Source organism: Plasmodium fragile, assembly GCF_000956335.1.
Source record: "Plasmodium fragile strain nilgiri unplaced genomic scaffold supercont1.24, whole genome shotgun sequence".
Classification (NCBI taxonomy): domain Eukaryota; phylum Apicomplexa; class Aconoidasida; order Haemosporida; family Plasmodiidae; genus Plasmodium; species Plasmodium fragile.
In genome coordinates, this window is record NW_012192604.1 from 243600 (window position 1) to 255194 (window position 11595).

The window sequence follows — 11595 nt, forward strand, 5'->3', positions numbered from 1 at the left end:
TTTTTTTTTTTTTTACCGTTTGGTCGTTTTTAAACTTCCCTTGAGGCGTTGCTTTGCTTTAATTTGGGGAAAGGGCAGGGTGCATGGTCTGCACACCTACATACGCATGTCCCCCCAACACACAAAACACACGTCCTGAGTTGTTTCTCCCACCAAGTGCTAGACGGGACGACAACTCAACTTTGGCATCCCTACACCATGTGAACATCTTCATGGGAGAAAAGTCACACCAGGGTCGTTCTCACATCAGGTAGTCCTCGAGAGGAATGGACCCAGTTGAGGGGTCGCTACCTAACAACGTCATTCGTAATATAACCCTAGCGAATGGGGCAGAGGACGAAAAGGGATCAAAATGGGACACATATCCCCCTCCCCCTGCAAGGAGCAAAACATCCCACTTACAGGTTATCTGTTCGCCCCACTTTTGGTGGAGCTGTCGGTCCACGCCACGCGGTAGTCTGCATTCGTGTATGCCCTCTTTGCATGCGCTTGGCACGCGCTTCCTCTAGGGGGTGGGGGAGAACTTCATTTCCGGTCAAACATTTGGAGCGCCGACCAGCAGCAGAAAGGGGGCAATAAAGAATCACGAAAGGGCAGAAATGAAAAAAAAAAAAAAAAAAAAAAAAAAAAAAAGCTAGGTGGAAAAACCGCGTTAGCGTCGTTAAGCTTCCAGTGCGACGCACCGACCAACCCAACGCGAACACTTTCGCGAGCCATCCCCCTATACATCGTCTCGTTTGGTCAACTGCGTTACATGCTCCTTGTCACCCCCGTGCTGCAATAGCACAAATGTATTTTTCCCCTCCTATGCTGAAGTGACACATTTGACGATTGTACGTGGGGTCTCGCTGCGTGTTTTTTTTTTTTTTTTTGTGCTTCCTTTTTTTTTGTTCAGCCTTTCCCCCCTGCGACGCACGTAGACGTGGGGACACGCAAGCGAATGCTGATCCAGCGTTACTGGGGGGCGGAGTATAATTACACAGAGGTTGAAGGCGCTTGGAGAAAGGTGGGGGAGGGGAGAGCATGCGAAGCGCCATCGGGGGGGCAGCGACGGAGCCGCTGACGGGACGCATGCCCCACCGCCAGCTCTTCAAAAATGGCACCTGCTACCCTCGTCGCCCTAGTTGCGTGGCTCTCCCTTTCACAGCGCGCGAGCAGCAACGTGATAGTCCACCCATCGCTCACAGACTTTTTCGTTGACAGCATCGGGGACCACATCTTTACCTCCTTCCATAATGTGATTAGCAAAAGGATATCCTCGCCCAGCTGTTCCAGTTCGGCCGACACCACTTGCCACCTGGTCCAAGCCGGGGCCATTGGCTGTCCAGCTGAACAAACCGGTCAGGAGGGAGAAGATAAGCCAATTAAGAAGAAGAAGAAAAAAAAAAAAAAAGTTACCTACCACGAACAGGACGACGAAAAATATACCTACCTACACACTACGCCGTTTTATGCGAGCCCCACAGAGGACATTTTTTCACCTGGTGTAGAATGGCAAAATGAAGAGCATGGCAGGAGTGGAAGGGAAGCTGTGACGGATAAAGAGGGAAGGAATGTGTGGATGAAGGGCTTGCACTTCCTGGTTGACCTATTCACTTCCCTAACGAAGAGGAAGGAACATCAAATGAGCACAACGAAGAAGCTACCCCCATCCCATTTCATAAATTATAACAGAACGAACATATTAGGAGAGGTCTGTGAATTCAAGGAGGGTCCTACAACCAAATACAATTTTAAAGGCCTGTTCATAGGTGAACACTTGAATGACGCACAGAACTTATCGTTTCTGTCTCCACTCTCTTTAGCCGTTGAAGAAATTGACTTCAACAAAACCTTTATGCAAGCATGGGACGTGGAGTCCTCCTCGAGTTACGTCTTTTTGAATAATGGGGACATGTGGAGGGGGGAGAAGAACAAAAAAAAGGAAGATGAGGGATCTCGTGGGGGCGATGTCGCTGTGGGGAGGGAGAATAACACCACCTACCTTTCAGGGGAAGCCACAACTGCTCATTTGAATAGAGCCGACGGCTGGGTCGGCAGCGTCAATCCTATGGTGGACCTCGCCCAGCGTCTGAAGGAAAACGCCCCCATTAACAAGCACAGCACGGAGCGCAGCAAGGAGAACAGCACGAAGCGCACGACAGATGGAGAGGCCCACGACCACACGTCCCCGCCGCAAACAAACGAAGCGCAAACAAACGAAGCGCACACAAACGAAGTGCAAAAAAAAAACGTCACACCAACCACCATCAGCAACATATTCAAAACGCTACGGATACCATCTGAAACGAACAACTGTGATGGGATGGTAAAAATTAATAAGCAAATGAACGTGGGGGTATGTACAAGGCAAAGTAGGGCAGGGTCACTATTCCCATTACTACTAAAGAAGACACTAATCAGTAGCTCCCCTTTTACAAAACGTTTTAAGAAAAAGGAGAAAAATCACACTGACCACCAATTCACTTGTGCATTCTTCCGCTCCATTAACCATTGCGAGATTGTCCTTTTTTTTAAAAAAAGTACATCACCAGGTGGTGCTATTATGGGACGGGCAAGTCACAAGACAAATTCGCATGAACAAACACAGAGGGGAACCAACTTCATCACCAAACAAGTTTTGAAACTCACAAGTAATGCATTATACAAAAAATGGGCAAAGGTAAACTACAATAAAGAACCCGTCCATATGGTGTCTACGAACCCGTTAAAGAATCTCACTGTTTATAAAAATTATGAATATAAAAAAAATTTGTTCAAACTGCATGCAGGTTACAATGGCATAAGTACAAGTGTCATGGTTGTGAGAAATTATAAAAAGAAGTTTCTTCTAAATTTTATTTTCCATGTCGACGTATGTTATAATGAGCTCTACGTGAATAACGACATTCAGCTCCGTTATGTGAACTCGGGTGTAAAGCCCGCTCTGATCTTGAAGGGCGCTTGGAGTTCGTGTGCGTTGGGGGCGCCACTCCATTCTTACAAACACAGGGACGGGGTAGAGGCTCAACGTGTGGGAGGGGTAGATGCAGAAGTAGACGGAGCAGTAGATGCAGCAGCAGATGGCGAAGTACATGGCGAAGTACATGGCGACGTAGCAGATGCACCTCCTCATGAATCCCCCCAACCGGAAACGGGCACAGGGAAAATCTACTGGTACAAACAAATTTTCAACGACAAAGTAGAACCTGCGAAACGGTACAAGAGACTCAAAGCATTGTATTTGCAGAATCCTCGTTTTGAGGAAAACAGAGAAAGGACATACTGGATGGACAAGCTTGTACGCGAGAGTGGGGACGTCCTCTTGTTGTCCCCGAAGGGATCAGTGGAGTTCAAAACACCAGTCGTTGTTAGCGACCTGTACGTGCGTCTTCACCCGAACCCGCTATACAGGTCCTCCTGTGGGGAAAGTGGAAATTCACAAACGACCGCACTGGATCAGCGTCTTACCGCTGGGACAGGAAATGGGCCAAACAATACACGCAGCAGTGGGCACGGTGCATCCGTGCGGAATGACCCTCCCCCCTTGGAGACATGCACACAGGGGAAGCCATACAACGTGCACGTCCTTTTTAACTTTTACCTTAACAAAAGCAAAAAGTACTCATCCGCGGCGGAGGTCTACGTAGATCCCCTAAACCCTGCAACCCATCACCAACGTGACAACCGCCGACACACCCCTGGATGCACGAACCCACTAAACGTGATGACACTGCTCCAAGGAAACATAAGTCAGTACAGAATTAACAGAATTGAAATCGAGTACTCACTTAGTCCTCACCCACTTGTACAAAGAGACCCATCCATTCACCACACCAGGATGCCCTTCCTCATATCACTGTGTAATGTCACATTGAACCAGAGTCAAAAGGTGTATAATTACGTGCCTACATTTTTCGTGCCCAGGGGGGACTTCCTCCAGCTGCTCAGCCGAATCGAGCCCAACGAGGGGGACTCGGCCAGCACCACCAGCACGGAGGACAACCCCAACAGGTTCGTCAACAGCACCTCCTTCTCCATCTTCTCCTCGCTAAGCGAATCCATTTTCTGGGCGCACATAATTCAGTTCGCATGTGGCGTTAGCCAATGCCACTATGATGAAGCCACCGAACGATTTCTTGTGACCACCTCGGGAGGACGACACGAGGGGATGACCCAAGTCAGGCAAGAGGGGGGAGTTCCCTACAAACGGCCCTTCCAACCCAACGCGCACATCACCCCAGCCGTCAGGGACGACAACACAGAGGAAGGAGAAGACAGCCAGCTGAGCCAAATTCAGAAGGCGTATTTAGACTTCCTGAAAAGGGGAAAACCAAGTGACGGAGTGAGCGACACGGAGCGTGCGACCCACAATAACGGGCCTGAGCACACGACGCACAGTGACGAGACCAATGAGCCCAGACCCCCCCAACTTCCCCCACAGCGCAAAGAACAAACAGTTGCTTACGACATGACCAGCGTGCTCCACCTCGAGCACAAACAAAAAAAGTACCTCATCCCCCCGTACCACAAGGGGATATACATATGTGTAGAAAGTGATAGGAACCAATTAGTATACAACCCAAAGGACCTTATATTTTACATAAAGAAAAGCGAAAAGGAGCATGTAGGTGATGACACTAGAGATCCTTTACCTGCCTTGTGGATCTACTCAGCCCTCCTACCAACAGAATGTGACTTGCTTCATTTTTCCTTCCTCACGAAAAATAACTTCACCCTAAAGATGATTCAAACGAATGACACAAAATTTTATTTTAAAAATGTGATACCCTTAACTCGCTACGAAGATTACGCAGATGTGGATACACACCACAGCGAGCAGGTTGTACAAATTAGTTTCATAGATTTGAAACAGAATGGGTTCACATCTGACTTCCTCGGCCTCACCATTGATAATCAGCTGTACAGGGCCAAGGTCATTGAGTTCCTCCAGAGTAAGTTTAGTACACTGGTGCAGTTCGCCTCGGAAGACATGAGTAGCTGACCCAGAAAAATGGGACAAGCACGGCATAAAAAAAAAAAATTATATAGCGCGCGTATAGAAGTGGTGCGAATTGGTTAGAAGTGGTGCGAATTGGTTAGAAGTGGTGCGAATTGGTTAGAAGTGGTGCGAATTGGTTAGAAGCGGTGCGAAGTGGACAAACTGGCGCACGCCAAATGGGGACAAGTATTCAGCCCCCATCGCAGACTTGTCATGTGAATATTGTCCTCGAATGGGGTCTTCACTTGATCCCACCTTTTTTTTTTTTTTTTTTTTTTTTTTTTTTTTTCGTGTTGCAAACTTGCTGCGCAGTGGCTCCTTTTGGCCGCTTAACTCGTGGTCAATTCTTCGCATGGCCGCCTCCTCGGCCAATTCGTCGCATGGCCGTTTAACTCGTGGTCATCGCCTGGCACCGCTAACGCCTGCAACGGCCGCCTCCGCGCACGGCCGACGCGTCCGCTTCACCGCTCAACACACCTAGGCGTCCCTGCCGTGGTTGAAGTACTGCTCCCGGGTTATCACATTATAATTATAAATATTGTGATCGCTCAACCAGACGTACGTACCGATGTAGTTGCTGTAGAGGCTATTCCTATGCGAGTAAATATTGATCTCCCACTCGCTCGGGAACATCGCCCGCAACTCCTTATACAGTCTGTGCTTGAAATTCTTAAACTTGGTGGAACCCCCTGAGACATATATCTGGGCCAGAAAGTACCTCTGAATGTCCTTGGGCAGTAAAGAGATACACCTATATATGAGCTCCACGATGCTACAATGTTCAAGATTTATATCTTTCGGGTTAAAAAGAACTTCAGGAATTCCTATTCGTTCATTGGTCAAATTAATTATATCATTCTTGTACTCCGTTTCTGTGTGCCTTCCCTTTGCACCACCAATGTCGTTTGAGAATGCACTTCTATTCAAATCACCCTCACCTCCGTTTCTACAATCTTTTACGTTACTGCACCTCTGACCACCTTTGCCTTCTTTTTCATTACCTTCTGCAGCTTTCCCCATGTCTTTATTACCTTCAGAGTAGTTGGAAAACTCCATCCGCTCCTCAAAATCTGAGTCCACATAAACGCAGTCGTTGGAGCTGTTCGTCCTGAGCGTGTCATACACTTCACTGATCTCCCTCTTGGTCGCGTTGTTATAATCTATTAGCTTGTAACTGTAGAAGAGGTGTGGCTTCATTCGCTTTTTCCTCATATGATCATTTTTTGAAGTGACATCACCCACAGGGGGCTTCACCTCATCCTTGCAATTCGAAGCGACTCCCTCCAATTTGATTTTCCCCTTCCCGGGACCCACCCCATTCTGTACCTCTCCCTCGTCGCCAACCTCAACAGTGGTCTTGGCGGCCGCCTCCCTGAGCAGCACCTCCTCACGTGCACCCAGCTTATCTGCAATCCTCTGCCTCTTAATCTCCTCCAGTCGCCTCTTCTCATTTTGTAAATCCTGTTCATAGTCCAAGGACACGTAGCAAGCTCGCTCTTTTATATTTTCCACGAGCAGCTCATTGTGTTCCAAATTCACGTGCTTGTACGAGAGGACATTCTTCAAGTAAGTGTTTAAAATAGAAGCAGAAACCTTTGTCCTTAAAATGGCATATTCAATAAGCTTGTACTCGATATACGGCAAAACGTACGTGTGAGAGAACCCCACATCTACATACAAAGCACAGGGGTTCCTCAGAGATAAGTTGTAGTTTCCATTCAACACTTCTTTATAAAAGCTATTCACATATGTGTTGTTAAAATGGCTTGTAAAATTATTAAGGTCGTTAAAATTGGGTTCGTAGTAGCTATGGTGTAAATCGACTTGATCGGGTAGTAAAAAATTTGGGTCCTGGACGAAGAAGTTGTCTCCTAGGTAACTGTTGCTCTGTAACGTGCGCACCACTCCATTGGTTTGGAAGCGCCTACTATCACAATTGAAAAAACGATTAAAATGATACTCCTGCCAATTCTCCCCTCGGAATCCCTCCTCCAGGTACACTCGGTGGGTATACTTATTATAACATTCAATATTTTTTATAAACATGTGCCTATTGGTTAATGCATTATTTTCCACACGAGGCTCATCATATACTACAGGCACATCGTTCTGCTGAGAGGTACTGCTCCATGCGTCTTGCGGCATGCCGCTCTCCAATTCATTCAACTCATTCTTAACCTCACTGTAAACGTCGCTGCGACATGACACACCAAGACCTACTCCTCCCGCTTCCCCCTCCTCCTCCTGCTCCTCCTCCTCCCACTCGTCTTGCAATTCACGAGGTAGCCATTTATCCGCCTCACTCTTCAAATCGGCATTACTATTACGAACACTTCCATCCCCCTCCTCCCCTTTTATATGTTCCTTCAAGCTGTGGTTCTTTCTAATCATGCATTTGCTTCCTCTCCTCCTACCCCTCTTACATGATTCTCCCCCCCCTCCTTTCCTGCCCCTCAAAGTAGAGTTAGAAAAAACGGGGGGATTTACAATATCATATTGACCCAAATTAAGTCCAATGAAAGAAAAAGGAAGCATCGTTTGTGAGGACACAATTACAATTTGATTAAAATTAAAATATTCAAACAGAAGTTCTATCACTCCTTGTCTTATGTAAGCTGGGGTCAGATAGGACTCCGTAATACAGATAGCCATGTCATTTATTTTAAACCCAATAGTTTGTTTGCACGAGAAAAGCTTTTCCCAGATATTCGTCTGCATCTCCAAATCCATTAGCAACCCATCCACATGGGGTCTGTGACAAAAGTACTCACCTATGCTGTAACAGCTATCACTTATGTGAATTATATTTTTCTTTCTCACCTGTCCTACGCAATTGGGTACTATGAACTTGGGTTCTATTTCATTAAATTGAGAGTCATTCATCTGGGAGTAACTTGGCAGGATACCTCCCTTGATCAACCCACCTCCATTGTCTAATATAAGTTTCGGAACGTCGATGTTGATTGGCGCCGCCATCGTGTGTGTAGTTAACAACACCCCGTTTATATGTACGTTTTTTCCCCGTCACGGCCCTTAAAGCCGCGCAAAAAAAAAAAAAAAAAAAAAAAAAAAAAGGACGTTTTGGCTAGCTAGCCAAGAGCGTATATAGCTACCTTATTCGGTACTACCCTCTCCCCCTGTACCGCTGCCACGTCCGCACTGCTTCAAAACACCTGCTCTTCGCAATTCCCCCCCATTACGCCTCTCCCAAATGATCTGTCCTATCTTTCACCCTTTTATGTAGCAGTTAACCAACGCGAAACTTCCTCGCGGACGCAAACGGGTGTAGCGGGGGAGAGATCAAGTTGTGGCCCCCATTCGGGTCATCCCCCTTTTTATAACACATATGCACGCTGAATTACCACATTAGGCAGGCGCCCCTCTCCGCGGCGAACATGTGGGACTATATTTTTAACAGTCTCCTCAAAAGTTGCACATAATAAGTCCTTGGCATTTCCCTAACCATCACAGCTGCGCCACGGTCGAGGGGAAGCGGTTCGGAGGAAGAACCCGTTTAGCGGAGGACCGTCCTCAAAACAACTATCCTGTTGCGGACCTCTCCCCCAAAACAAAAAAAAAAAATATATCACTCAAGCAAACGTGATGGAAGTTATAACATAATTGTGATTTTTTTTTTTTTTTTTTTTTTTTTTTTATTTGGGGAGACCACGTTACCTCACAGTTGTATGTTTGCATTGGGGTCCCTCCACCTTGGCAAAATCGGTTAAGTGGGGAAGTATTTTTTTTTTTTTTTTTTTTTTTTTTTTTTCCGACTCTTCGCGCCTCTTTGTGCATCTGTGCGCCTCTTCACGCGGGGCACCTCCGATGCCAAGGGAGAGAAGCATCCACATATGTAAAGCATACCCGTGCATGCATTTCACGTGGACGACTGAGAAAAACCTTCCTACGTACACCCACGTGTCGCCCCCCACCAGGAAAGAATCGCCATTTTGCTTCTGCATCCCCAAAGGAGGAGAAACAAACAGTTGCGAGTCTTCCCTGATGATAAGCACGGCCAAGAAAAATGTTAACTCTTCTGAGGAAAGCTTCGTGTGCATGCTTTCCTTCCGCTTGGTGTGCTGCCCACCCCCCCGTTGTTAAAATATCACTTGTGCCTGTTCATACCCTTGTGTGTAACCTGTGCGGGGCGTGCTCTCCTACACATACGACAAATTTTCGTTCACCGTGGTAACTGCAAATGGTACCCGCGCAACAGTGTACCGCACGCCGCACACAATTATAAGTTTGGATGATGTGTGGTAGCAACAAAGGTATTGCGCTCAACCTTGAGACACATGCACATCTGTGCAAAACGTACAGTCGTGACCAGGTCACCTTTTCAGATCCTCTCCCATTCCAACTGCAACCGCTTCTCCGGCGCATCTATGTTAGAAAATGAACGTAGCAACAGGGGGGAAAAAATAATAATAAAAAATAATGTGAACAACGCGCCAATCCAATCATCAAAAGGGGGATAGCGAAATAAAAAAAAATAATAATAAAAATAAAATGAAAAAAAATGAACAACGCGCAGCCTAACTCTGCATCGGTTCTGGTGCCCCTCTCCATGGACTTCCCCAACTTGGACACTTTTTTTTTTTTTTTTTTTTTTTTTTTTCGGCAAAGCTGGACATTTGAACGAGCAGTGACGGGGGAAAGTCATATTTTTGGCTCCACCAAAAAAAGTACTAACCCCAAATGGATAATATACCCTCCCACCTTTTACCCCCCCTTGTAACCATCTCACGTGTCTACGACATCCAGGAGCAACGTCTTAACCTCCTGCTCATTTGCACCGGACCCTTCATTTTCAGTCGCGGGCTTTTCCTTCAAAGGCCTTTTCATATTTTGCTTCTCCCGAATCTTCTCCTCAATCAGCAACTTCAGTTGTCTCTGCGTGGGGTGGACGCGGTGTGGAAGGCATGTGCAAATCGCGCTGAAGTTGCAGTGACATGGCGAGCGCGCCTTTGCGTCTCCCCCATTTCACCTGGACAATGTCCGACACTAGCAACTGCTGTACTGTGGCTCGGTAGTTGGGCTCCCGGATCAACATGCTCTTGTAAATGTTGTTCAGCTCCTTAGAGTATATGTTCGGCAGGTCTGGGATCTGCCACAAGTGTGGATATGCATGAGGGAGAAAGGAAAAAAAGGAGTTCATGTGACGAAATGGCGGGGGCGCAGGAACAAGTGGCTCATAATAATTCTCTCCTTCCTGTGACACACACACAAGAAGAACGGGCCCAAACAGTTTGTGTGTGTGCAAGTAGGGCACAGCCTCGAAGCACCTTACAGGGGCATATCTGATGTTATAGCAGAGTTGCTGAATCCCCTTGGTAGAATGGAAGGGTGTACGGAAGGTGGCCAACTCATAAATAAGGCACCCGGTGGCCCAGACATCGGAGGGCCAGCTGTACTTTTTATCTTTACACAACTCTGGGCTTAAGTAGTAGGGAGTTCCTATCAGGGTGTTGGCGTAGTCCAGGGTGTTCTCGAGGACCTTCGAAATGCCAAAGTCACACAGCCGCACTCGCTTGTCGTTGTCGATCAAAATGTTCAGCGACTTCATGTCTGTCACGGGGGGGGAAGTGGTCGCGCTGTGAAGTGTTCTCCCGTCGGCGTGCTCAAGTGCGCTGTCGTGTGGCCGCGTGCTGCTGTACTCTCTGGTGGGTACGCGTCCCCCTTACCCCTGTGCAGGATGTGGTTCGAGTGCAGGAACTTGAGCGCCGTCAATATCTGAGTCAGCCATATCAATATGCGCGTCTCCTTTATCGGCGTGTTCTGCTTCTTCTTGTTCTGTATGTAATGGTAGAGGTCTCCGCCTTGGGTGGGTGGGTGTCGACAGAAGGATAGGACAGAAAAAAAAAAAGAAAGCGAAAGCGAAAGAGAGACATGCTCACACATCGCATGAACCCTAATTGTATTCCCCCCCCAAAAAAAAAGCTCCACTGAACCCACCTTTGCAGTGCTTCATGACGATTCTGAGCGTGTCCCCCTCTATGTAGCTCTCGATATACTTCACGATGAAGGGGTGGTTCAGCTTGGACAGCAACTGCGGAGGGTGCATACAAACATACACGTGCACACAGGTATGTGTGAAGTGGCGAGGGAAGGTATACTAACGGGGGCGACGCTGTGGCTGGCAGGGGACACACACAAACGTTTTTACGTCGGCTCATTCTCAACTCCCGCTTTGCCTCTCTCCGCGACGCTACCTCCACCTCCTTCAAGCACTGCCTCTTTTCCTTCGGGGTCATCTGAGATATGTTAATTATTTTCATCACGTAGCTTGTGGGGAAGGGGCGAGCGCAGCGATGAGCAGAATGTCGTAGAAGTGATAGTGGTAGCTGCGGCTGCTACGCATGGCGTGGACGCCTCCACGTTTAGTCCCGCACACACCACACTTACTGGTCATTCTTCTTGTCACGCACAAGAATCGTATTGCCGTAGTTCCCTTTCCCTATGTCCCTAATCTTCTCGTACTTGTTCATTTTTTGGGGGGTTGCAGTTTGGTTCCTTTTTAAGGGGACACACAGCTCATCAATTATATATGTGTTGTCCTTTTTTTGTAATTTCTTTTTTCTTTTTTCTTTTTTTTTTTTTTTTTTTTTTTTTTT

The 11595-nt window shown here is 47.2% G+C and overlaps 3 protein-coding genes across 3 annotated transcripts; 1 reads left to right on the plus strand and 2 right to left on the minus strand.

The window, feature by feature from the left end:
* Positions 1–1096: 1096 nt before the first annotated feature.
* AK88_02497 (uncharacterized protein) lies at positions 1097–4984 on the plus strand (the record flags this gene model as incomplete). The annotated part of the gene is made up of 1 exon (XM_012480122.1): positions 1097–4984. The coding sequence occupies one exon, from the start codon at positions 1097–1099 to the stop codon at positions 4982–4984; it is 3888 nt and encodes a 1295-aa protein (XP_012335545.1).
* Positions 4985–5458: 474 nt separating this feature from the next.
* On the minus strand, positions 5459–7957 carry AK88_02498 (uncharacterized protein; the record flags this gene model as incomplete). The annotated part of the gene is made up of 1 exon (XM_012480123.1): positions 5459–7957. One exon carries the CDS (start codon positions 7955–7957, stop codon positions 5459–5461), a length of 2499 nt encoding a protein of 832 aa, XP_012335546.1.
* Positions 7958–9724: 1767 nt separating this feature from the next.
* Positions 9725–11469, minus strand: AK88_02499 (serine/threonine protein kinase; the record flags this gene model as incomplete). The annotated part of the gene is made up of 7 exons (XM_012480124.1): positions 9725–9874; positions 9969–10088; positions 10272–10549; positions 10666–10800; positions 10937–11030; positions 11194–11266; positions 11387–11469. The coding sequence occupies 7 exons, from the start codon at positions 11467–11469 to the stop codon at positions 9725–9727; spliced, it is 933 nt and encodes a 310-aa protein (XP_012335547.1).
* Between the last annotated feature and the right edge of the window lie 126 nt (positions 11470–11595).